This window comes from Capricornis sumatraensis, chromosome 2, assembly GCF_032405125.1.
Source record: "Capricornis sumatraensis isolate serow.1 chromosome 2, serow.2, whole genome shotgun sequence".
Taxonomy (NCBI): domain Eukaryota; kingdom Metazoa; phylum Chordata; class Mammalia; order Artiodactyla; family Bovidae; genus Capricornis; species Capricornis sumatraensis.
The window spans coordinates 200,493,417-200,520,782 of NC_091070.1; the positions used below are offsets into that span (position 1 = coordinate 200,493,417).

The 27,366-nt window shown below is 45.9% G+C and overlaps 1 protein-coding gene across 1 annotated transcript in view; it reads right to left on the reverse strand.

Annotated features, from left to right (window-relative positions):
* Positions 1-46: 46 nt before the first annotated feature.
* Positions 47-27,366, reverse strand: part of RAD54L (RAD54 like) — a 47,910-nt gene continuing 20,590 nt past the window's right edge. Inside the window, exons 3-19 of the mRNA XM_068961670.1 lie at positions 25,590-25,676; positions 23,921-24,043; positions 15,157-15,217; positions 14,325-14,460; positions 13,812-13,881; positions 13,404-13,692; positions 13,056-13,180; positions 8,924-9,074; positions 6,640-6,766; positions 5,412-5,486; positions 5,133-5,263; positions 4,533-4,643; positions 4,265-4,388; positions 3,610-3,688; positions 3,134-3,313; positions 357-520; positions 47-260 (exon numbers count right to left, since the gene is read on the reverse strand). Coding sequence (XP_068817771.1) covers positions 47-260; positions 357-520; positions 3,134-3,313; positions 3,610-3,688; positions 4,265-4,388; positions 4,533-4,643; positions 5,133-5,263; positions 5,412-5,486; positions 6,640-6,766; positions 8,924-9,074; positions 13,056-13,180; positions 13,404-13,692; positions 13,812-13,881; positions 14,325-14,460; positions 15,157-15,217; positions 23,921-24,043; positions 25,590-25,676 — 2,247 coding nt within the window. The remainder of the gene's footprint in view (positions 261-356; positions 521-3,133; positions 3,314-3,609; positions 3,689-4,264; positions 4,389-4,532; positions 4,644-5,132; positions 5,264-5,411; positions 5,487-6,639; positions 6,767-8,923; positions 9,075-13,055; positions 13,181-13,403; positions 13,693-13,811; positions 13,882-14,324; positions 14,461-15,156; positions 15,218-23,920; positions 24,044-25,589; positions 25,677-27,366) is intronic.

The following is a 27,366-nucleotide window of genomic DNA, read 5'->3' on the forward strand; positions in this document are numbered from 1 at the left end:
CTTTCCCCATCTCTTTCCTCTAACAGCTACACACCAGGCCAGCTGGTTAAAGGTGGAGTCCCCGCTGCTCCTCATGGGAACGCTGGTGGAAGACAAAGGTGATGGCAGTGGAGGCAGCATCCCAAGCAGCCTGGAGTACCTCATCCTTGAGCCCCCGCTTATCAGTGCTGTGGTTCCACTGAGCCAGGTCTGAGGTGCAGTCAGAACCATCAGGGGGTGGCCAGACCTGGTGGTTGTTGACACAGCGGCGGCAGCGCAACCTGGGGGCAGAGGACAGAACTGTGGTTACGGTGGTTCCCAGCTCCATGCTGTGTAGGGTGTTGAGAGATAATGGCCAACAGGGGCACCCCACCCACCTGTCATGTGTGTCACTGAGGTTAGCCTCATCCAGGGTAAACAGCTCCTTCAATTCGCCGAGAGAGAAGTGTCGCTCCACATCCTGCTCCTCATCCACCACACAGCTGCTCAGTGCTTTCTTATGGCTCTGACGCTGAAAGATCTTCTCCTCAATGGTTCCTGCCTGGGGGTTGGGGGCAGGGGTGGAGCCCAGGGCTAAGTTACCTCCATACATAGGGGGCAGGAAAACCCAGGGGTTGAAACTATAGCTGCGCAGAAGGGGAGATGAATGAGAAGTAAGAGTCTTGCCTCAATAACCTCTGATCAGCTCAGCCCATTTTCCTAGTCTATCTTTTAGGAATATAATTTGGACATGTCTGCCCACCCAGGATATTTTCCATACCGATGGAGAGTTTCAGGGCCTGGCTAAATTTCTTTAGGATGAGCTGAGGTTTATCTGCAGCAGCGTTATCTGACCTCCACACCAAGCCCAAGTCTCACTCACTCAAATAAATATCATTTGGGTATGATATGCCAGGCCCTGTGCTAACACCAGATACAAAGAAGAATCAATATGATCCCTATCCTTCAACTCATAGACTAGAGAGGGAGAGAGACAGACATATAAACTAACTGGTACAAGGACAGAATTCTATAGGATATCCAGTGACCCACAGGAGGGACGGTAGCATGAAATAATGTTAAAGAGCTTGAAAGTAAAGATCATCCTTAAGCTGAATCTTGAAAAATGAATAGATGGTTTACAAAGAAAGAACAGAAGCCATTCCAGGCATAAGAACAAAATCAATAAGCCTGGCCTACTGGAGTCCTGTCTAGAGAATGGTAGCAGTAGGGTAAGAGCTGGGACTGAGAAAGTCCCATACTGTAGAAACTTGGATGCTAGGCTAAAGAGCTTGGCCTTGTCCTGAAAGTGCAAAGCAAAACTAGAATTTTTGGAAGGCTCATTCTGGAAGTAGTTGTGAAGCACAGATTATGATAAGGCCAAAGGTAAAGAATTAGGATGCTGCTGCAAAATCCAAGTGGGAGATGACTGTGACTTTAGCATGGGATGGTGAGGAAGATTAGAGTAATGACAGGATGGTGGGACACATGTACACCCGTGGAATCAATTAACATTGATTCATGTCAGTGTATGGCAAAACCACCACAATATTGTAAAGTAATTAGCCTCCAATTAAATTAATTTTTTAAAAATAAAATGCATGCCCTTTCAAAAAAAAAAGGACATTTTGAGAAAATAAAATCAATGATAATTGGAATCTGGTTAGGAAGCAGAGAATGGTCCACAGGATGATACTCATATTTGGGTTGGGTGGATAACAGTCATTAAGTGACAAAATTCAGAAGGGGATACTCAAGACATTAAAGTAGAAATATACAGTAGGTGATAGAATTTTAAGATCTGCAGCCAGTAAACAGTCCCAGACACACAAAGAAAAATCAAGAGTCTCTTGTTTTACTAATTAGGAAATCAACAGTACACTGAAAGCAGGTTCAGTGGCAAAACTGGTGAGACAAGATGAGATGATAGGCTTTGGGAAAATCTGACAGTGAATGAATGGAAAATAACCCTAGGTAGTCACTACAATGGAAGAGAGGGTTGAGAAACTTATTTTTAAGGTGAGAGCTACTTGACCATGTTCATAGACATCAGGGGAATAAAGGAGAAACTGATCAACTAAGAAAGGAAAGAGTGGGGAAAGGGTCTAGAGCAGAGCTGGAATGGTCAGTCCCAAGTAGAAAGGAAGGAAATGATTCTCGTTTGAGAATGGAAAAAAAAGCAGATGTGAGATGGATAGAACAGAGGAAGGTAGGCGAGAGAATTTTAAGTTTGGTAGCCTGCATTTTCTCTGTGAGGTAGAAGACAAAGTCTCTGCAGAAAGAAGGAAAGACAGGATTAGGAGGAAACCTGAGGGAAAAACTTGAAGCGGCTGTTGAAGGAAATGAGATACAACCCAGCTCAAAATGGAGAATGTGAACTTATGGTAGTGCCAATCTAAAAATGCAAGTTTTATCTGGTGCAGAAGCTGCAAACAGCTGTAATGATCCAAGACTAGGTATTACGGGAAGAGTGGCAGAAAGGATGCACAGGGAGGATCAGGCTGAATAGTAAGGAAAGTCAAGCCTGATTGGGAGGAACTGGGCCAGGTAGTAACTAAGGATATTAGACTGAAACAGATGTAGAGGTCAAGGAAACATGAAGGCTAGAGTGCTGGAAAACTGCATGGCCCCTGAAGTCACCCAGGAAGATAGCTGGATTTGTGGAAGTAATGAAGACTGAGCTGGTGTCCAAACTTATTAATGAATTAGGCAAACAGCAGAAGGTAGATAACTGTAGCAAGGAAGAAAAGAGGGTAGTTAAGTAAGGCAACATGAGCTTCAGAAGAGGTACTATAGGATGGATGGTCTGATTGATCACTGAGAACCTGGAGAATGCCAATACCACCACTTAGACCCATAAGATGGAATGTAAGAAGACTACAAGGCAAGCGGCACAGGAGAAATCAGGTTTAAGAGAAAGCAAGTGTCCTGTGAAAAGGATGAGGCCATAGGGGAGTTTATTATCTACAGGCATCCAGAGAGCACAGTAAAAAGGATCTGACGAACAGGGTAGAGAGAAGGGAGAGAGCAGAATGAAGGGCTCCAGGCTAAGCCCATACCTTGCTCACCACTACAGGCAGAGGGGCCACACAGAGGCAATGAGAAACACCCAAGGTGATCCTGAAGGCCTTATTCCATGACCCACCCCTACTCTGAACATTACCACCATCCTTACAGAGAGTAGGCGATAGATATAGCAGGTCTTCTTTTGACCATCACGCCAGACCCGGGCCATGGCTTGTTCATCATTGGCTGGGTTCCAGTCAGGGTCAAACATGACCAGTCGGTTAGCCCCAATGAGATTGAGGCCACAGCCCCCAGCTTTGCTGCTTAGCATGAAAACAAAGTCAGGACTCTGGAAAAAGAAGGAAAAGAACTGCTTATACCCCAAATTAAGAATCTTACTCAGACCACCCAACTGTTCTCTCACATGTGGACTGCCAGTTTGCCTGCCTACCAGCCAATTAATCAGCCCACAACCTCAGTTCCCAGCACAGCTTTCATAAACTAGCCTAACCCTACCACACCCACCAGAAAAAAAAAAAAAAAAAGAGAGAGGCCCTAAAGCAGAGGCCCCTTATAAATTCTTAAACAACCCTTAGTTCTCATGGTATCACACTGGTAGCATGGGGACAGTGGCCGTGCATTTACCGATGGGTTGTTGAAGCGCTCCACAACCTTGGCTCGCTTCTTAATGGACATCGTGCCATCTAAGCGAACATATAAGTACCTGAAGGGGGATCCAAAGATCAAATCAAGAAGTAAACAGAACACAGTGGGGGAAGGGGAGGGTTGGACAAACTGACTGACATATATACACATAGCTAGTAGGAAGCTGCTGTAACAGGGAGCTCAGCCTGGTGCTATGATGACCTAAAGGGGTGAGATGAGGGAGAGGGAGGTTTAAGAGGGAATATATACTTATGGCTGATTCACATTGTTGTTCACCAGAAACTAACATGACACTGTAAAACAGTTATCCTCCAATTAAAAAAAAAGGAGTAAGTACAGTATCCTTGGAGCCAGAGCTACTGAAGAGATAGAACCAACCACTCTCGAAGGTTGTTCATATATAACCTGAAACCCTAAACTCCCAAAGGGACTGGCAAGGAGCTGAGGGGCCAGGACTGTTCTGTGGAGCACCTGAAGGAACAGGGGCTACTCTGTTTGGAGATGGAGCAATAAAGGAACAAACATCTGGAAAGTCCTTCCTGTGCCTGCATTTTGGCCCACATCCACCAATCCAAACACCTGTTTTTCCTACGAATACAGTAGGTGAGGTATCCCTATGGCAGCTCTTCCCTACCTTCGGGCTCGGCAGAGTTTCTCAAAGAGGTCCAATGTCTGAGTGTAATTGGACACCAGCACTACTTTGTCACTGCTGCGGCTTCGGGTCACCGCCAGAATGTAATCAAGGACCAGCATCTTACCTAGGAGATCAACAACTATCAGCCCCAATGCGCTATCCCAGGGGCCAGGACTCTTACTCTTGAGATGGAATAGATCAAGCACAAAGAGACAACCTCCTGTCTCTCTTCCCAGAGGGGCCCAAAGACTGGCAGGAAAGGACTCACCTGATAGCTGAGGCTCTAGAGCCTTGGAGTTATAACCAGGGGGAAATATGTCCAAGGTACCTTCAAAGCCATCTTCCTCTTCCACACACTTGTCATAGATTAAAGCTGGATCTGAAAAAAAAAAAACAAAAACCCTCCAAAATGCCAGCTACACTGTGTTTAGAAGTTTCACTTCAGTATTCATTAGAACATCCTCTAGAAACTTAATCTTCCTTAGCACCAGACTTGTTTCCAAAGCCTAGGGTGTAGTCAGTGCCACCTGGGATCTTGCTCACGAGTGTGTTCCGTGTTCTCCCAACAAGAGGGGAGTTATACCACAGAGGGCAAAGTTTGTTATTTTTCCCCCGCCCAACATTTTATAGGCACACTTGTGCACACACTCACACAGTCTTGTATACTCCAAGCATCAAACATGGGTCAAGCAAGGATAAGCTAAATTTTCAAAACAAGGGTCTGGTCTAGTGCATGAGCTTATGCCTTGGGAAGGGTTAGACTCACACGTGGCCTCCGTGAAGACTACGGACAAGTTTCAGTAAAGGTGGCTGAACTACCTTCCTCGCTCACTTTCACAGAGGACCCCAGGGCGTGGATCTAACTCACGATTACACAGTTTCTTCAGTGAGGTGATCGAAGAAAGAGAAGACACACTCATCTTGCCCTCACGCAACTCTTCTGCTGGCTTAGCCTGTCTCAAAAACCTCTTGTATAATTCAATCTGAAGGGGTGTCAGCCTTTAAAAAAAAACCAATAAGATGGGTAGCTGGGTCAGCAGGAAATGCAGAACCACAATTCTGCCTTCTGAGGACACCTTGAGAGCCCAACAATACCTAGGGGCTGAGCTTTTACCCACTCACTCCACACTCCTCAGTTGTTCCGTACCTACAACAAACCACTTGCTCGATCTTCACAGGCAGATATTTAGAAAGGATATCAGATGTCCTCCGTATCAGGCACCTGGAAGAACAAGATAAAAAGGCAAGGGGTTGGGACTTCCCTGGTGGTCCAGTGGTTAAGACTTCACGCTTCCAAAGCAGAGGACACAGGTTTGATGCCTGGTCAGGGAACTAAGATCCCACATGCTGTGCATCCAAATAAATAAATGGTTAAAAAAAAAAAAAGGCAAGGGGCTGATAAAACTGCCATACTAATTACCAGAATAAAAGCTGACACCCGAAGGACCAAGGCTCTTTGTGGTATCAAATGTCAAACACTCATCAGCTCTATGGCAAAGATGTCTATATCAAGGTATCAGCCATGGGAACGGAGACCCTTTCTTAGGGTCTAGCTTGATGGACAACTCTTTCTCTTCTCCTTCAGAATGTTAGCTTGTCTTCAAAGGAAGGCAGAGGTCTTCTACTAAGCCTGGTCCTCTGACAGGGAAATGAAGCTGTAAACCATTGAGTCTTTATGGGAGTTTCTCCTTGCATTTGCCCAAATGCCTGCTGCCAAATGGCCCAAGGTTCAGTTAAATTCTGCCCCTATGACCTGGCAGACCAGGAAGGACAGAGATCAGGCACCTGTGCTCCTAGGAGCACACAGACTCTCCTTCCTGTCATCTTAGCCTGAGAGGGAGGTAGCAGTTGGCAAAAGCAGGACTCTTCAGGACACAAACCATCAAGTATATATAAGTGCAACAGAGGAGCGCAGAATATACCTGCACCTGGAGCGATGTGGCCCCCACTGAAAAAGCCCCATCAGCTCGGGAGGCATACCACCCATCCTTCAGATCTACTACCTGTCACAGAAAGCTGTGGGATGTGGGAAGAGAAGCTTGGTGCTTTAGATCTGAGACAGACAAAGGAAGCTTCTGAAGTACTAACAATGCTCCAAGGGATACAAAAACTTCCTCAGCAGGATGCTAAGTGGCACCAAACCAGACCACAGGGGCCAAGGCCAGGAAGAAAGCAGGGAATCAGCCTGCCAGACCCCTTCATTTACTCAGTGGCTATTATTGTCAGGGCACCATCCCACTCTCTTCATAGAATCCCACCCCCCAAAGGCCAAGGTCCCAAAGGATTGGCCTTGGATGGCTAAGGAGGCGATTCTGATGACCAAATGTGGGGGGACCCCACAAGAGGTGCTCCTACTGTCACCCCACCCCCATTACCTATTCACAATGCTGGTGAGCTCCCGCAGTCGCTCCTCTCCTACACGCCTATCTTCCTCACTGGCAGCTGCATCTCGACCCTTCAGAATTGGCAATTCAAAATGCTTCTTGAACTCCTGGGCGGTTCCTAAGCACAGGAGAAAAGGCATTAAAGAACGCAGAAAGTAATGACTTTTCCACTGCCAGGAACGGCAGACTACGTTGTCACAGACCAACCTTCCTGCCAAGAACAACAACGCTGAACAAATTGTAAGCAATTTCTTTTTGAATGGATCAGAGAGCTACCAAAGCAGTAAAGACTTGAAAGACCAAATATTAAGATAGCAAGTAGATAAAACTCAAATGTACACCTTAAATGTAAACGGGCCAGGGACTTTCCTGGTGGTCCAGTGGTTAAGATCCCACAGTCCCAATGCAGGGGACACAGGTTCAACCCACATGCTGCAGGGCAATTAAGCCTGTGTGTCTTAACTACTGAGTCCATGGCCTAGAGTCCTGTGAGCTGCAGTGATCATGAGAGTTAACAATTGACATTGGCATTAAATGCATTTTTTAAGGTATATGATTTTTTATGCTACATACCATTTTTTTTATTTTTTTTGGCTGCACTGCATGGCATGCATGATCTTAGCTCCCCAACCACGGGTTGAACCTACACCGCATGCAGTGGAAATGCAGTCTTAACCACTGGACCACCAAAGACATCCCTTAAATGCATTTTTTACTTAAGACATTTTCAACTTTTAATGGGTTTAGTGGCACAGAACCCCATCATAAGATGAGGAAGATCTGTACTGATACATACTACAATGCTGATGAACCTTGAAAACATTATGCTAAGTATGAGAAGCCAAACACAAAAGGTCTCACATTATATGATTCCATTTACAGGAAATATCCAGAACAGGCAAGTACACAGAGACAGAAAATAGACTGGTAGTTGATAGGGGTTGGGAGTGACTGTGAATGAGTATAGGATTTTGTTTCAGTCAGGAATTTAAAAGATCAGGTACCTCACAAAAGTGGATCTCCAAATGGCCAATGAATACATGAAAAGGGGTTCCACTTTTACTCAAAATTAAATAAATGCGAAGAAATATCACTAAGCAATCAGCAGAATGACAAAAAAAAATTAATGTCTTTTAAAGATAAATACTGGTGAAAAAAGCAGAGGGCAGCAATTACAGCCATGGACCAGTCAGCTGCTTCTGCAAAGCTCTATTAGAGCACATCCATGCTTGTGCATTTACACGTTACAGCTGCTTTCACGGTACAGCGGCAGAGCTGAGTACCTGTGACAGAGACAGGACGGCCTATGAGCCTACAATACTTACCGTCTAGCCTTTTAAGGAAAAAATTGCTGGCCCCTGATGTAGAAGCACTGAAATTTTCATATACTGCTGGTACAATCACTCTGGCAAACTGGATTATTTACTAGGGCTAAACTCATACATAACATATGACCCAGCAATTCCATTTTTATAACAGAGAAATGCCTATTATTCTCAGGTAAAGTACAAGAATGTTTATGGGATCATTATTCAAAATAAAAATGGAAATTCAATTGTCTATCAACAGTAGAACTGATAAATTCTGGTATATTAAAAAAAATGGAATAGTATACTAAAACGAAAAACAAATTGCCATCGACAACAACATGGATTAGTCTCAAACATTATATTGAACAAAACAATCCAGATGCAAAGGAAAATATTCTTTTTACATGAAGCTCAAAAATGGGCACTAACAAACCCTTCCACGGCTATCTATGTACAACAACTGCCCAACCTATGGTTTTTAGGGGCTGGGGGGCAGTGAGGAGTTGCTGCTTAATGGGAAGAGTTCCAGTGCTGCAATATGAAAAGTTCTGGAGGTAGATGGTGGTGATGGTTGTACAACAATGTGAATGTATTTAATGACACTAAGTTGCACACTAAATAATGGTTAAAAACAAAACTGCCCAAGATAGTCTTTTCTGAGGCAAGAGCTCTTATAAGGCTGCTAGGATGTGATGCGCGAAAATCTGTAGCTCATGGAGACCTTGCCCTGCACAGCCCCTGCCACCTCTCCAGTGGGAAAAAGGGCCAGGGTGGGCCTTGCTAAGCTGCCCCGCAGAGCCAAGGTCTCCCCACGGCTCTGGTACTCCTTGACAAGAGAAGTCTTCCTAAAAGAGTGTCTAGTAACGCACATTTAACTGTGGTCTCCTCTCTCCTCAGCTAGAGTTAGACTCGCAAGGTTACATCAAGGCTCCTCTCCAGTGCAGGAGAAAAGGCCAGATTCTTACCCAGGATTCCCGAGTTGACAAAGTGTACCAAGCTGAAATACTCAAGGAGATCATTCTGGATGGGGGTCCCAGAGATGAGCACCCGTCGGCTGGTGTTCAAGCTGTCCAGGGCCTGATAAGTCTGATTCTCGGAGTTCTTGAGCCTGTGTCCCTGCAAGGAAATTAATTCTCACTGAGGCCTGGGAAGAATGTGGCCTCCCTGACAGCAGCAAAGTCTTGTGTAGACAGGAAAAGAGGAATCAAAAGCATTACAGGTCCTGAGGCCTTGGGAACTGGGCAGGGGCACCAGGAGTGAGAGTTTATCCACTCTTTTGCGGAGAAACAGGCCAAGCTCAAGGACAGATCTTCAGCTTCTAGATCAATGCTACATCCATAAAGCAAGGATTCCCTGTTTCTTCCTCTGCCCCCATCTCCAAAGTCACAGCAGCCTGCCTATCCTCTTCAGGGATCATCTGGACATGTTAGAGACCCAGGCTTTCAGGGAATTCTCCCTCCCCCACTAGCCCAACCATCCTAGAACCTCCTGAGTCAGATGCCTTCTGTATTAGACTCCTGGCTGTGTCTGGACTGTTAGTGGTAAGGAACTTAGTCCAGGTTCCTCCTCCCCTCTTTCCTCAGAACCCATCCAGTTCAGATCTAAAGAAAGAACCTCTCTCTGTATCCCTTCTCAATCCCTGTATCACTGCCACCACCCCTAGCCCTCCCGCCCGGCACTTTATCTCACCAAGGCAGAAACTTTTTAAAGCAGAGACCATGTCAGATTTGCTTTTTAACTTAATGCACAAGACAGAGTTCTCTAGTCAATGTACGTTTCCTGAAGAATGAAATGAATAACCAACATTGCTATTGAGGAATTAGACACAGAATTTTATTTAACAAAATGACTGAATGTTGTATACCTAACACGAAAACATTTTATGTCAACTGTATCTCAATTTAAAAAAACTTAAAGACATCCTACACAAAATTAAGTTTTTAAATGACTGAAAGCTCAAGCACCAGTCCTGAAACAAAAGGCTGAGACTCCTGAGCTGAAGAGGGAAAAGCAACTTTAAACTTGTGAAGAAATTACCCAAAAGGCCCTGGGGAAATGCGCAGCAACAACTGGAACCCTCTAAACAGAAGCTCCCTGAGGGCAGGCAATCATGGGATTCCCCACGGCCTGACTCCATCTGCTGCTGCTGCTGCTAAGTCGCTTCAGTCGTGTCAGACTCTATGCAACCCCACAGACGGCAGCCCACCAGGCTCCTTCATCCCTGGGATTCTCCAGGCAAGAACACTGGAGTGGGTTGCCATTTCCTTCTCCAATGCATAAAAGTGAAAAGTGAAAGTGAAGTCACTCAGTCGTGTCTGACTCAGCGACCCCATGGACTGCAGCCTACCAGGCTTCTCCATCCATGGCATTTTCCAGGCAAGAGTACTGGAGTGGGGTGCCATTGCCTTCTCCGACCTAACAGGTACTTAATAACTCAATTTAATGAACTGAGCTGAACCTTTGTGGGTCTCTGTGGAAGAGAAGGCCAACCCCAGCTCCTGTGAAGCCACTCTGGCTCCAGACCCAGCTCCTGATACCACTGGCCACAAATTTAAAACCCAAACCCTGGCATCTCAGCAAATCAAATATTTGGCTAGATAAAAAGTTGTCAAAGTTCTGGCTGAATTTCTATTCTGGCAGAATTATCAGCTTATCCTTTTAAAAGCAAAAAAAATGATACCAAGATTAAATACCACCACTTCTCTCTCATGAGCCCCATGAATTTAACACATTTCCCCAGCATCTGACTGGTTTTGTGTTCTAGAACTTGTAAAGAAACGTACATGGAACCGACTGAAGCATTCAGGGACAGACAGTCCTTCCATAGTCAAACCAAGTTTCACCCTACACCAAGCTTTGGTTACATCCAAGGCAGGAGTGGAGAAGAGCCAGGCCTTAAAATCTCAGACCTGGATTCAAGTCCCAGCACTCCCCTAAGCTTCAGTTTCCTAACCTCCAAAACTGAGGTAAAGACGATGTCAGTCCCTCCCATTTAGAACACCTTACAAAATGGTTCCATATACCCTCTTTCTTGATCTGGATCATGTCCCTTTCAGGTAGACAATGTGCCGTCTACTGAGAACAGTCTCATCCACAGACATGCTTATAAGCAGTGAAGCCAACACTGATCCCAAGTGTTCTCACTCGCTCTGCCTAACTCAGATTACTATGTGGTTCAAGATTTTGTACACAGTTATCATGCTGTTATTATCTTTTATTATTTCTGTGTGTTCCAGAGAAAAGCATCAGCCAGGAGGAAGCTGGGAACATGAAAGCCTGGGGAAAAGGCTTTCAGGGATCTGAACAGGACAAACTCCTCCTAGAGTAGGCTGACCCTCTCTTCAGGACTCTGGCTTCCTCAGGTTTCTGACAACAAGACAGGGAATGGCAACCCACTACAGTACTCTTGCTTGGAGAATTTCATGGACAGAGGAGCCTAGTGGGCTACAGCCCATGGGTCACAAAGAGTACAACACGACCTTCACTCTCTTACTCTGATAAATAAAAGGTACGTGATGGGCTTCCCAGGTGGTCTAGTGGTTAAGACTCTGCATTCCCAGTGCAGGAGGCCCGGGTTGAATCCCTGGTCAGGGAACTAGATTTCATATCCCCCAACTAAGAGCCACAGTGAAGATCCCACGTGCTGCCACTAAGACCCAGCACAGCCAAATACATAAATTTTTTTTAAAAAGGTAGATTAGTATAAGGGAAGGCCAGGACACTGCAGTGTACAAAGAGGCAGCTTAGAACCTTGTGCCAGTCAGCTCAGAAAACAGGAGAGAATGAGGGAAAAAATGAAACACTGTAGAGCAAAAGAAAATCTAGACGCCCTCGGTCCTCAAGGGCTCAGCCTGCCATCAGCCTGCCTTCCCTTCCCCTCCCCAACATCCTGGCCTCTAGACGAGGCTCCTGGCACAGTCCCTTTCCATGATGAAGCAAATGCCAGGGCACTGTGCAGTGGTCACGTGCACACCCCACCTCAATCTGCTAAATCCCTTACTCCTACCAAGGAATGGCCCATCAGGGTATCAGAAGTTGGCAGACATGCCAGATAACGACCCTTCTTAAGGACAAAAGTTCAACTGGGAAACAGCTCAGGGCTAGCAAGCACGGTTACCCAGTAAGCTTTTCTTCTTTGTCCCCTCCCAAAAGACCCTCAGATACTACGGTAATCTATAGTCCCCAGAGCACAGTCAAGCCTGCCATCAGTTCAAAGATGGGGCCAAGTCTTCCAGCCACCCCCCCACTAAAGCCCCAGGGAATGCCCTGACTTTCCCCAAGATGTAAACAAGGTCAGCAGGCTCAGGGCAGCCAAGCCCTCTGAAGACCTGTGAAATTCTTTATACCGGGAAGCTCCCAGCCACCCTCACTCCTTTCTAAGTAGGAACATCCCTACCACCCTTCATGCACAGTGCTAGAAAAGGCCAGAAAGCAACAACTGCTATATTTCCCTCAGTCTCAGAGAGTCAACACAGGCTCACAATGTGTATGGACTATCCACACAGGACTTTCCTATCACTGTGCACCTGTTCACGGGAGTCCTCTAGCCTACATAAAAATCAGAGGTGACATTTACCAAGGTCTTATGACATACCAGGCACTGTGATAAAAGCTTTCCTTCATTTAATCCTCACAATAATCCCATGAGGCAGATATTATCACCCCATTTTACTGACACAGAGAGGATTAGGTAGTTAAGTAATTTGTCCAAGGTCATATTACTGGTGTGCAGCAGAAGAGCCAGGATTTGAATAAAGATCTCTCTGACCCTAGAACCTGTTCCCCTAAACCCTGTGCCATGTCTCTCCACCCATCCACATCTCTCCCAGCCTTCAAAGTCCTTTGGTCTAGGAAAACTGTAGAGGGAACAAACCCGGTCAGCCCCAGCACCGCACTCTCCCTGGCACCCCAAGCACCACTCAACCCCTCTCTTGGCAGACTGGTACCCTGGGCTCTCCCTCCCATCTGCTGACTCTGAGGGATATGTTCTGTCCTCAGCATCTCCCAGTAACTAGCACAGCCCTTGGATGGCACTTTTCAGTGGGAAGACACTGACAGACTTTTCTCCCACCACCCAAACAGCAGTACGTCAAGTACCTCATCACATATGACCAGTCCAACACTCCCTTTCTGGAGGACTCCAACGTGAAGGCGGAAAGTCTCATAGGAAATGATGAGGATGGGAGAAGGCACTCTGGCACCACGCTGGTTCATAAATCCTTCTACGACAGAAAAGGTGTCAGGAGAGCAAGTCTGAGAATATGCTAAAGAAAAACCCAGTTTGATGATTCTGTAATTTAGCCTGGAAACAACTAAACTCTTTTGCATGGTAATTCTCATATCTTTCTCCCCCTCCTTGCCCTCGACCCCGGTTATCAGTGAGGATACACTTAAGAAAGAGCAGGTTGTATGGAGGAGTGCAGTCATGTTTGTTAAGGCTCCTACCCAGCTTGTGGTCTATCTCGTCCTTAGAGCCTCCATCGATGGCCAGAGGTTGGATCCTCCCTCCAAGCCATTTCCCAACTTCATTGTACCAGTTCCTCACTAGGCTGGAGGGCGACACCACCACCGCCTTGTCGATTTCCGGCTTGCAATCTGGACTCTGGCGCAGAAGCGTCCACATCAGGGTGATGCACTGCAGCGTCTTGCCCAGGCCCATCTCATCAGCCATGATGCAGCCGTGGCTCCCGGGGATGCGCCGGCCGGTGACACACTTCCACAGGAACTCTACTCCCTGGGGAACAGTGACAGCACTCAGCCCCCTCTGGCACTCCACTGCTGCTGCCCCAGGGATGACAGCCTCTCAGGCCCAGCCGCTGCCCCAGCCCAAACCTCACCCCCACCCCCATTCACCTCTCTCTGATGAGGCCTCAAGACCTTACTCAAAATAGGATCAACAACCACATGGACAGGAAGTTTTTCCCTGAGAAAACACAACACAGAAAACAGAGCTCAGACACGGCAAGGGTACACCCTCAGAAAGCTATGTCCTGTGGATCCAGAGGCAGTTGCCTAAGAGAGGATCTCTCTGGCCCGTGCGATCACACCATAGCAAATTCCTCTCCAGGCTGAGAAAGCGAGGAGACGGGGATGGGCTCCCTATGTCATCACCTCAACATCCCCTGCTCCCCTGAATGAGCCTGGTGGGAAAGGATGAGGAAACCCACCAACTGGACATATCTACACACTCTTCCCCAGGCACTCTCCTCCCCACCTACTCACTCTCTGGATGGTACCGTCGTCATGACAGCACTCTGAAAACACATGCAGGTCCCAGGGTGAAACCACACCAAAAGGCTCTCTGCCCTCCAGGCTCTGTGCACTTACAGAGGACCACAACTGCTCAACAAACACCAATGCACATACTTGTCAAACTTCAGCTGGTCATGGGCGCTCAGTGGGGGAGGCTCGTACAGAACCAAGGCACCTTCTTCCAGGGGGTCATGGAGGGCTCGGCGGACCCCAGCCCGTTTAAGGCCCAATGCCCGAGAGCCCAGAGGACCTAGAAACCAACAATTTGTCACTTGAGCCTCTAAGCTAACGAGCTCCAGCCTGCCCAGGTTAAATGCCTATCCTTCACATAACTTTCCGAAGCTTCCACATGACCCTCTCTCCCCAGTACCTCTCGAGATGTAAGTTGGGCACCTCTGCCTAACCATTAACCAGTTATTACTTCTCAGATATTACTTCTCCCACTCAACTACAAATTTCAGGTCTCTTTCATCTTAAATCAAAACAACCCTGGAAAGGTCTGAAACCCTACGGGGCCTTTTAAGACTGAAAGCTCAAGTTTGCCTCCCCCCGCCAGCCCGAGTTAGCACAACGCTCTGTCCTTTGTACAGAGGGGGAAACCTGTAGAACCTAGACCTCCGACAGTCAACCTTGTAAAGGAAATGCTACTGGACTCACTTGGACGGAACAGAGCCTGGGTCCATCAGCCGCCCTGGCATACCAGAAGCTTCCTGCACACTGGCACATCCCCACCAAGATGAGGGGCACTTAGTCTTGGTAACCCTCGCTGAACTTATCAAACACAGACCTCATGCAGGCCCCGGGAGGGTCACCCCACACATAGTCATCACTGGACTGACATTTTTAACTCCAAGGTAAGCTTGTACTTACAAAAGCAGGTGTTATGATCTATTTGGGCATATTCACACATGACTAATTCAAGAAACAGAAGAGTCTCCACTTTTACCTTGATAATTTGGAATGGGGATTTTGAAAGGCTTTGACAAAATGCTTCGAATAAATGCTTCCTAAAAAGAGAAGAAACAAGGATTCAGGACTACTTGGAGATGTTATGGGATATTTTTGTAAATACAGTCAAAAATGCCCATGTAAGCATCATAATATATTTAGACCACTGTAGTTTGACTACATCTCATTCAGATGCATCTAGAACAGAAGATGCACTCCATATTAAATTATTAGGTTTTGTACAATGGCTTTCATCTTTGAGGCTTTGCACGAGGTACCACAAATCCCCAGGGACAGGACAGTGCCAAAGCAAGCACCTGGCCTTGGTCAACCACAAGACTCAGAACTTTTAGCTCATGAAAGATCACGCCAAGCGAGCATACCTAACTATTCCCTAGGCTGCAGCGCCTTAAGAAAGCACCACAAACTGACCCGATCCCAGTACTAACAGAACTCTCAAGTCTAGATTCAACCACTGTCCCACAGGGCTACATCTTTCCAAGCATAGCTCACACTTCTTTTGTAATCTCTGATCAATCCTGCTTACTGCATCTAATTCCCATATAAATTTTTACATCAGCCTCCTTGGGAACTAAACAGCCCTTCTAAGAGTAGTGGTCACAGGAGAAAAAGGAGCAGAGGTATCAGTAAAATAATGTTGATAACAACCAAAATGACAGCAATAATGACGACTAATAATGTATGTCAGACGCAGTGCTAAGTCCTTACATTCATGTTACCAATCCTCATTAATAGCTCTTTGAGGTCTGTATATTACTGGCACCCCCATTTTACAGATGAGCAAATTGAGGTTAAGTGGTTTCCCAAGTCACACAACCATGACATCTGTAGGACTTTCCTGATTCCAGGGCTTTTATTTGTCATAGATGGGCAGTATGGCTTCCTAACCCAACCTGTTTGAGTACAGCATGTGGATCAGCCCAGAGTCAACAGCTTCCTGCATGGAATGGTACAAGAGAGGGGAAAATATGAGCCAAGAGGACATGAGAGAGAGGGCAAGCCAATCACCAAAAAAGCCAGGGACAAGGATGACAGGAAGTCTCTGTGCTATCACTTCAGCCTGGAATCAGCACTGGGTTACTGGGCTGGGGCAGAAGGAGAAGTCCACAGTATCAGTTCCTGAGCTAACTGACAACTTCCATCTAAGTTCTCATCTATAGACACCTGAGCCCTCTAGGGAATTACAATAGCCTGTGAACCTCAACAAAATGAGAGTTAGGCAAGACAGCAAGGAGAAAACAAGAGCAGAAACGTTGAAGGCAGTCTTAATGGAATACATTAGTAGGAAAGTAATGAAAAATACTCCCTTCTAGCAAAAAGGCAGTTTAATAGGGGGGAAAAAAAAGCAATTGCCCTGAAATTTTTATCTTTTTATTCTGATCCATCTGTATAGATTATAAATTAAATTCTAGAAACTCAATGTACTTTAAAGAAGAAGAATATAATGACTATATATGGCAATGTACTGCAAGATAGAAAAGAAACATGGAGAACTGAACTTCATCACCATGCTTAAATAACACAAGGCCAGGGTTGGAGAAAGGCTCCAATTCTTTATTTGGATATTTCTTTGCAGCAGAATAAAATTTTTTGATTATTTTTAATTATCAAGAAATGATAATGAGAAACTTATACATGAAAGATGCTAACAAAAAGCTACCATTAAGTCAAAGAAGAAGAAAAGGAAAAAGATGGACTCAATTTCTTCCCTAACTTGGCATCAATTCTGCTTTTAATTCCAAAACTGAGATATTATTTTCAAGATTATCAATTTAAGAGGCTAGTATTAAAGCTCTAAGTAGCCAAGAATGTATGCTCCAAATTTAAAGACTTTCAGTAAAACCCAGGAGCCACAAGTTCTGCAGGTAGAAGTGCAGGCTTGTGGAACTACTGTGGAAGGAGGCGAGGACCCCTGGCTAAAACCATCTGAGGGCACAGCCTGCAAGACTTGCAATGCAGCTTCCAAGAATCAGGTCTGGGAATAGTCACTAGACTCTGACAGAGGCAGGCGAGAAAGCATGCTCTCACTCGGTTCATTTAGTTACTGAAAATCCACACCACCCTTTGCTCCTGATGATAGAAGAGGGAGAAGAACATTCCTCCTCCCCACCAAGGTCAAGGCTGCCCTCTCCCAGTCATGCTATCAGGCCTGCCTGATCTTTCTCTATCTCAAGCTTCTCCCTCTACCAGCTCTTTCTCACCAGCACTTAAGACATACTTAACTCTCTCCTATCTTAAAAACAAAATGTCCTTTGACCTCATATCGCCACCCCTTCAAACTTCTAGAAAAAGTAGTCTGTTTCCCCCTTATCTCCCACTCCTCCTATCTTCTGAAATGATTCTGCCCAAGGTCACCAAGACCTTAACTCCAAGAGATATTTTTCTACCCTATCTTACTAGACAAAGCTGGTCACTCTTTCCTCTCAAACAGTCTCTGCTTTTGACTTCCATGACACCATTCTCCCACTATTTTGCCTTTCTGGGACTTTACGCTCCTCTTCTTCTGCCCAATCCCTTTAAAAGTCAGTGTTTCTCAGGGTTTGACCTTAAGTTCCTCTGACTATACATTCACTTGGACACACCAATACAGTTTTTGGAGGTGTCAAACTCTATGCCAATCACCTCAAATCTATTTCCAGTCCATAACACTCTCCTAGGTACCACATGTACATGTGCAAACCTAGACAACCCACAGGACTTAAAAAATTGTGTCTAAGGCTGAGGTCTGCCCCCAGGGCTGCACTGGCTTCTGTAGTCCTAAAGCATTGTTTTCCTTTGGGGATCCTCCCTCCACAGCTTTCACACAGGCTGTTCCCTTTACCTGGAACACTTCCTGCTCTTTCACCTGACAAACTCCTCACAGTCTTCAGGACCCGACCTCATCAGCATGTCCCTCAGATTCGAGTCTCCACCAGCCTCCAGCCTGTTAGGCCTCCTGTTTGCAAACTCTCACCACCCTCACACTTATCTCATAAGATAAATCCTGAATTAAAACAGTTCCAGAGGACTAATACTACTTTTTTAAGCTCAGGAAACAATTAAACAATATTACTTTAGTGAATTATATACATATGGTAAAACTATCACAAAAAGCAAGGGATGATGAACATAGTTAGGATGGTGATACCTCTGGGAATGGGAAAAGAATTATGACTGAGATGATGTTCTAGCCCTGGGTGGTGGGTTCACAGGAGTTATTTTGGTTTATATCTTATATACATTATACATATGTTTCTGTATTCAACAAATAGTATGTAAAATGTTTTCTGAATGCATAAATAACTAACCTCCATTACACATTCCTGTCATCATATTCCCATTTTTCCTTCAAAATGTCCCTATAAAGGAAAAACACAATCCCGTGTCTCTACCATTGCAACAAAAACAACAAAACACCTAGGAATAAACCTTGCTACGGGACAGCCTTGGTGGTCCAGTGGTTAAGAATCCACCTGCCAATGCAGGGGACATGGATTTGATCCCTGATCTGGGAAGATTCCACATGCTTAAGAATCAGTATTGTAGCCTCCGTCACAACTACTGAAGCCCTTGCACCCTAGAGCCCATGATCCACAAGAGAAGCCACTGCAATGAGAAGCCCACTCATAGCAACTACAGAGCAGCACCTGCTTACCACAACTAGAGAAAGCCTGTGGGCCGCAACAAAGATCCAGCACAGGCGGAAAAAAAAAAAAAAAAATCCTACCTACAGAGGCAAAGGCCCTAAGGTCCTGATTATTTAATTTATATGCAAAGTACATCATGCGAAATGCCCAGCTGGATGAAGCACAAGCTGGAATCAAGATTGCCAGGAGAAATATCAATAACCTCAGCTATGCAGATGACACCACCCTTATGGCAGAAAGTGAAGAGGAACTAAAAAGCCTCTTGATCAAATTGAAAGAGGAGAGTGAAAAAGTTGGCTTAAAGCTCAACATTCAGAAAACTAAGATCATGGCAGCTGGTCCCATCACTTCATGAAAAATAGATGGGGAAACAATGGAAACAGTGACAGACTTTATTTTCTTGGGCTCCAAAATCACTGCAGATGGTGACTGCAGCCATGAAATTATAAGTTTACTCCTTGGAAGAAAAGCTATGACCAAAAAAAAAAAGAAAGAAAGAAAAGCTATGACCAACCTAGACAGCATATTAAAAAGTAGAAACATTATTTTGCGGACAAAGGTCCATCTAGTCAAAGCTATGGTTTTTCCAGTAGTCATGTATGGATGTGAGAGTCGGGACTATAAGGAAAGCTGAGCACTGAAGAATTGATGCTTCTGAACTGTGGTGTTGAAGACTCTTGAGAGTCCCTTGGACTGCAAGGAGATCAAATCAATCAATTCTAAAGGAAATCAGTCCTGAATACTCATTGGAAGGACTGATGCTAAAGCTGAGGCTCCAATACTTTGGCCACCTGATACAAAGAAGCAACTCATTAGAAAAGACCCTGATCCTGGGAAAGATTGAGGCAGGAGGAGACAACAGAGGATGAGATAGTTGGATGGCATCACCGAATCAATGGACATGAGTTGGAGTAAACTCTGGGAGTTGGTGATGGACAGGGAGGCCTGGAGTGCTGCAGTCCATGGCGTCACAAAGAGTTGGACACGACTGAGCAACTGAACTGACTGACAGAGGCAAAAGCCCTGTATGCAGAAAAGTATAAGATACTGATGAAAGAAATTAAAGATACAAACAGATGGAGATATCCCATGTTCTTGGATTGGAAGAATCAATATTGTGTAAACGTAAATGAGTATACCACCCAAAGCAATCTATAGATTCAATGCAATTCCTATCAAATTACCAATAGCATTTTCCATAGAACTAGAAAAGAAAATTTTACAATTTATATGGAAACAGAAAAGACCTTGAATAACTAAAGCAATCCGGAGAAATAAAAATGAAGCTAGAGGAATCAGGCTCCCTGACTTCAGACTATACTACAAAGCTACAGTAATCAAGACTCTGGCTCAAAAACAAAAATATAGACCAATGGAAAAAGACAGACAGTCCAGAGACAAACCCACACCCATGGTCATCTTATCTATGACAAAAGAAGCAAGAAAATACAATGGAGAAAAGACTTCAATAAATGGTGCTGTGAAAACTGGACAGCTACATGTAGAAGAATGAAATTAGAACACTTCCAAACACCACACACAAAAATAAACTCAAAATGGGTTAAACACCTGAATGTAAGGCTATACACAATAAAACTCTTAGAGGGAAACAGGCAAAACACTCGGATCTTTTTTAATGCACCTCCTAATGAAAATAAAAACAAACAAATGAGACCTAATTAAAAGTAAAACCTTTTGCACAGTAAAGGAAACCATAAACAAGACAAAAAGACAACCCTCAGAATAGGAGGAAATATTTGCAAATGAAGAAACTGAAAAAGCATTAATCTCCAAAATATACAAACAGCTCATGCAGCTCAATATCAAAAAAACAACCCAATCAAAAAATGGGCAGAAGACGTAAATAGACATTTCTCCAAAGAAACCATACAGATGGCCAAACAAACACATGAACATAACTAATTATTAGAGGAATGCAAATCAAAACTACAATGAGGTATCTACTCACACCCAGCAAAATGGCCATCATTAATAAAATCTACAAACAATAAATGCTAGAGAGCGAGTGAAGACAAGGAAGTCCTCTTGCACTGTTGTTGGGAATATAAACTGGTACAAACACTATGGAGAACAGTATGGAGGTTCCTTAAAAAAACCCAAAATAGAACAGCAATCTCACTACTGGACATATACTCAGAGAAAACCATAACTTAAAAAGACACATGTAGTGGTCAGTTGTGTCCGACTCCTTATGAACCCATGGACCACAGCCTGCCAGGCTCCTCTGTCCATGGGATTTCTCAGGCAAGAATACTGGAGTGGGTTGTCATTTCCTTCTCCAGGGGATCTTCCCGACCCAGAGATCAAACTCTTATCTCCTGCATTGGTAGGCAGATTGCTTACCACTGAGCCACCTGGGAAGCTCACACCTGAAACACAACACTATAAATCAACTATACTCCAATAAAAATTAAAAAAATGAAATATCAACTCTCTAAAGCAAAAAATAAAGTTATTACAAAATAATGACTATACTCCCTTGTGTTGCACGTCCTTGTTGCTTATTTTATAAAAAAAAAGACTGATGTATCCCAATGTTCATTGCAGCACTACTTACAATAGCCAGAACACGGAAGTAACCTAAATGTTCACCAACAGTGGAATGGATAAAAAATAGATAGTATATATGTGTGTGTGTGTCCACAATGGAATTAGCCATAAAAAGGAAGGAAATTGGGTCATTTGTGGACACATGGATGGACCTGGAGATTGTTATAAATGAGTGAAGTAAGCCAGAAAGAGAAAAACAAGTATCAGGTATTAACGTATATATGTGGAATCTAGAAAAATGGTATAGATGATCTGATCTGCAAAACAGAAATAGACACACAGAAGTAGAGAACAAAGGCATGGACACCAAAGGGGAAAGGGAGAGGGTGGGATGAATTGGGATTGACATATATACACTCTTGATACTACGTATAAAATAACAAATGAGAATCTACTGTATAGCTCAGGGAACACTCTTCAGTGCTCTGTCGTGACCTAAATGGGAAGGAAATCCAAAAAGAGGGGAGATATATACACATATGGCTGATTCACTTTGCTGCACAGCAGAAATTAACACAACACTGCAACTATACTCCAATAAAAATTTTAAAAAACAATCTTGCATCTCCTCCGTTCTCAATACTACACTATTTCTGACATCTGACATGTGGGTTTTCCACACATCAAGCAAATCTTCGTTTCCACTTGGGTTCCCTACACCTTAATTCCAACACTATGTTCCAGGATAAAGCATCAGAAACAAATCTCAAGTCTAGGTGCTTCTAACCACAAAGTGAAAGTCGCTCAGTCAGCTCTTTGCAACCCCATGGACTGTAGCCTGCCAGGCTCCTCTGTCCATGGGATTTTCCAGGCAATACTGGGGGGGATTGCCATTTCCTTCTCCTGGGGATTTTCCCAACCCTGGGATCGAACCCAAGTTTCCTGCATTGCAGGCAGAGTCTTGAAAGGCTCTGACCCCAAGCTACAAATCAAATGTTACCACAACCCCTTCCTTAGATTAATTCACTAGCTGGTTCAGAGAACTCAGATGAAGTTTACTTACTAGATTACTGGCTTATCACAAATGATATTAAAAGATATGAATGAATAGCCAGATGAACAGACACACAGAGGAAGGAGGTCTGGAAGAGCGGTGAACACTGGAGCTTGGAGCTTCGAGAGTGCCTCTTCCTGACTTTCTGCTCACTAACCAGAAGTTCTGCTGCTGCTGCTGCTGCTAAGACACTTCAGTGGCATCCGACTCTGTGCGACCTCAGAGACGGCAGCCCACCAGGCTCCCCCGTCCCTGGGATTCTCCAGGCAAGAACACTGGAGTCGGTTGCCATTTCCTTCTCCAAGGCATGAAAGTGAAAAGTGAAAGTGAAGTCGCTCAGTCATGTCCAACTCAGCGACCCCACAGACTACAGCCTACCAGGCTCCTCCGTCCATGGGATTTTCCAGGCAAGAGTACTGGAGTGGGGTGCTATCGCCTTCTCCGGGGAAGTTCTCCAAACTCTCCCAAACCTTTTGTGTTTCTAAGGAGGCTTTTGACACAGGTTGGACTGATTAAACATTGACCATTGTTGAGTTGGTTCCCCTGGCAACCAGTCCCAAAGTTAAGTGCTTTCCAAAGTCATCTTATTAGCAAACTCAGGTGTGGCTGAAAGGGGTTCATTAGGAATAACAGAAGACATCTTGATCCCTCTTATCATTTAAATTCCAAAGGTTTTTGGAGCTCTGTCTTGGTGTCCTTCAGAAGGTTTAGAGGGAAAAAAAAAAAAGGTTTAGAGGAAATAAGCCTTGGACGGAGCCAGGCAGCTCTGTGGAGAAGGCGATGGCACCCCACTCCAGTACTCTTGCCTGGAAAATCCCATGGACGGAGGAGCCTGGTAGGCTGCAGTCCGTGGGGTCTCGAAGAGTCGGACACGACTGAGTGACTTCACTTTTACTTTTCACTTTCATGCACTGGAGAAGGAAATGGCAACCCACTCGTGTTCTTGCCTGGAGAATCCCAGGGACGGGAGAGCCTGGTGGGCTGCCGTCTCTGGGGTCACACAGAGTCGGACACAACTGAAGCAACTTAGCAGCAGCAGCAGCAAGCAGATCTGACAATTTTGTAACTTTAAGCAAATTATTTAACCCCTCTAGGATTCAGCTTCCTTATCTTAAAAAAATGAGTTACATGAGATAATGCACATAACCTGCCATGGTGGTGATTACTTTTGATTTTACTAAAGGATACAGTGAAAGCTATAGGACTCTGGTACTTCTTAAAAGCCATTATGCAGAATCAGAGACAGTTCTCTGACGAGTTCCAACACCTTGCCTAAATGGGAAGGTCTTCACTCTCTGCACCTCTTGTCATCAGCAGTCTCAGCCACCTGAGAGTTGGTGCCCAAGTAGCTATAACCAGGGGAATTCCAAGTCAGGTACACTAAGGAAATCTCTAAGAAAAGAAAAGAGGCCTTTTCCAGGCCCCGGGAGCTGTGGCCAGGCCCAAAGCTCCCACTAAAGCATCTGCTGGCTACTGTGTGAGGACTCAGGGAGCCTCCCTAAACAAAAGAGGGCACACACCGACATCGACAGGTTATAGCTAGGGCTTACATGTTGACTGCTGTCCAGACAGGGTGGTCGATTCGTTAGTTGAGTCAAAGGTTTCCGAAAAGGAGACAGGAAACACTCCTGGCTCTGGGTCTCACAGCTGGATTTCTTAGGTTTCTTAGGAGTCTAGGAGAGAGAATTGGGGAAGGTGAAGTCTGGATGATACAGAGTTAGCCACAATGACAACTAATATTTAAAATCTCATTAAGCGTAAAGCACTTTGCTAAACTCTTCACATGTGTCATCATATATCATCTTCACAGTAATCCTAGAATACCTGTTTACATCCTGATGTAACAGTGAGAACACTGGAGCTTAGTGAAGTTAAAGAACTTACCTAATTTGAAAAGTAAGTCACTCAGTCCTGTCCAACTCTGCCTCCCCATGGACTATACAGTCCATGGAATTCTCCAGGCCAGAATACTGGAGTAGCCATTCCCTTCCCCAGGGGATCTTCCCGACCCAGGAATCGAACCAGCACTGCAGGCGGATTCTTTCCAACTGAGCTATCAGGGAAGCCCCGAGGGGCAATGGAAGAAGTGAATGAAGTGGGCCTGTGATGGGCAAGTCCATCAGTAGCATAGTCAAGCTGCCCACAGATCTTCACTCCTAAAGCCCCAAGGAATGACTGAGTGACTCTTTGCTTTCCTCCCAGGGTTTACCAATGGAGGGCAAGAGTAGAGCTGCTCCCAACTCCCAGGCCGCTCTCGTCAGTCCCCACCATGTCTGTGAGAACACCACCACTGAAAGCATTTTCTGGAGCAACCAGGAGCAGACAACACCAAGTGCTGCCCCAAGTTCAAGTCTGAGACCCATGTAAGTGGCAAGGGACAGCCAAGGCAGCCTGCACACCAGCAGTGCAGCTACAGAATGAGCCCCACTGAGCCATCAGGCAAGAATCCACTTGTAGCAGCTTACCAAGGTATCTGAAGCTACAAGGCACACCTGAAACAAACACCAGACCCCTTCCACTCTCTCCATAGGCTTTTACTCACATGTTGCAACCACCCCAAACTGCCTTCTAGATATTTCTTAGCTAATCCCTTCCTCCAAAGTTCCAATGGTCAAACCACTGCTTCTTGAATTGCTCTCTCTGAAGAGCATGCTAAATCATCATCCTACTGATTTAGGTTACATAGGTCCTACCACAGCTAGCCCCAAAAAGCCTCCAAGGCAGGGCACAGTCCAAAGTCAAACGTGGTGCCCTTGATTATCTGCAGGGACTGGAGGGGCGGCACCACCCCTCCAATCAAGGTCCAAGGAAGCTCAGATTCTACCATAGGCCCAGTGCACCCTACTGTTCTGTGACACTGGGCAGGTGACAAAGAGAAAAAAGAGCTGCTAGTTGCTGCTGGGGCATCCTCCCCGTTTTTCCCAAGGGAGCCAAAGGGTCCAACCCAATCAGCTCTTTGCTTTGGAACATAGCAAATTTTCCTATCAGGAAAACTGAGGCATACTAGCTTTTAGTGAGCACCTTGAGGGCAAAGATTTTTATCCAGTTCGATGCCTGACACATAGTAAGCACTCACTAGCAGAACAGTAAGCACTGAAACGCTTCTGGAGGTGACAGGGTACATTTCATCTAACTCCAGAAACCAAGTCTAGGATTCCCCTCTGCCTCAACAGCCCTGCAACCCCACGTTCCCTATCCCCTTGAGGGCAGAGTACTCACCACTGCTCCAGGCTGCCAGTCTTCATCATCAGAGGGTCCGTCTTCCGGTTTTCTCTTGGCCAGCTGGCTTGGAGCTAAGCTCCTCCTCTGTAAGAGGAGAACGGAAACAGTCCATTAGACCCAGCCATAGTGCTAGCCACAGTCTCCCATAGGCCCATACTTACCATCCTGGACCCAGGAATATAAAATGTCAAGTACCCATTAGGCAAAGGTCAAAGGCACACAGCAGCTGAGAATGTAGAACCAGCCTACTAAAGAGCGGGCTGCTATTCTATTGAAAGCATGGGCTAATTAAAGGAGCAGGGATGGAGGGAATACAGCCAGGGGCTGAGCTTTGGGCCCGAAGTATGAAGAGTGTCGGTCTCCAGGTAGCCGAGGCGGGAGAGAAGGGCAAAAAGGAAGTACCCAATCGGAAATGGGTAGAGGTCTAGGATGGGGGGAAGAGGCAGGGGAAGAGACTGCCAGACTGGGCAGAGGGGAGTCGGGATAACGGCCCCAGATGGACCTGAAGGCAGGCGGTAGTAGCGGTGGGGGGAGGGGGAAGGGTGAAAATCTGAGGCCTGGGGAGGGCGAGTTCGGAGAAGGGATTTCCCAGGTCGGAGTGCGGATGTGGGCCTGAGGGAGGCCGAGCAGCGGTCCAGGCAGGACACGGAGAAGACCTGGGCTTGGGAGGGGAATCCCAGGCAAGGCTGGAAAGAGCCGCACAGCTGAATCCCAAGCACTGCCGCTTAGCCTTCCTCTACCCAAAGCGCGCGTTAACAGCCGCCAGGACTCCCGGGACCCGCCAGGCCCGGTCAATCGAACCTCCCGCGGTGCCGCCACCGCACCACCCATTGGCTGCGTTCTATGCGTTCGGCGCTCGCGCCCCAAGGATGGGGGCGGGCCTAGCCCTGCGGTCGCGGAGAGGCCGGGGAAGTGGAGCTGAGTTGGCTAAAGGGACCCGCGAGGAGGTGGGACTTAGGGGGTAGGGTGGGGTTCGCGGTGGCGGGAGCGGTTGGGCGAGGTGGGCGGGGCAAGAGGACCAGCTAGGTTTTTGTGCTTGGGGGCAGGGCTTGCGCTTGGGGGCAGGGATTGCGCTTGAGGGCAGGGCTTGCTTTCAGGTCCACTGGCCTGTTGTGCTGCCTGGGAAGCAACTGAAGTGACGGTTTACTTCAGATGGGACTGCGAAGAACTTGCACCTGTGTGCAGAAGGGTGGGAAAGCGGGGCATAGCATGTGACACAGCTGGAGAGGAGGTCGGGGTTGGAGTTAGATGTCGCTCCTCTTCCCCCATCCCCACCCGCCGAGGTTGGGGGCAGTTTTTCCGTCTGGACTCCCTACCACGTGGTCGGCTTAGGCAGTGAAAGCTCCCAGGGGACTTGATTTTTAGGTCTGGCATGTCTCAAAGAAAGCTACCTTCCTTTCCTAGGCGAAACCGTGCTGGCGGCAATGCGGCTTTGGAGTCAGGCCTAATCCTGTACACTGTCTTCCTGTAGGCTCAGTCTCTTAAAACGTCACTTACTTCATAACGAAACTATGTATTATATTAGTATTTTGGCTATTCTGAGAATTAGATAAACTAATATGCTCAAATTTCTCGATATAATGCCAAGCACAACCTACGTACTCACTAGTAAGGGGTATACACATAGCGTTTATTGCCAGGTACCTCTAAGTTTCTTCAGTTCCATTCGGTTGCTCAGTCGTGTCCGACTCTTTGCGACCCCATGAATCGCAGCACGCCAGGCCTCCCTGTCCATCACCAACTCCTGTAGTTCACTCAGATTCACGTCCATCGA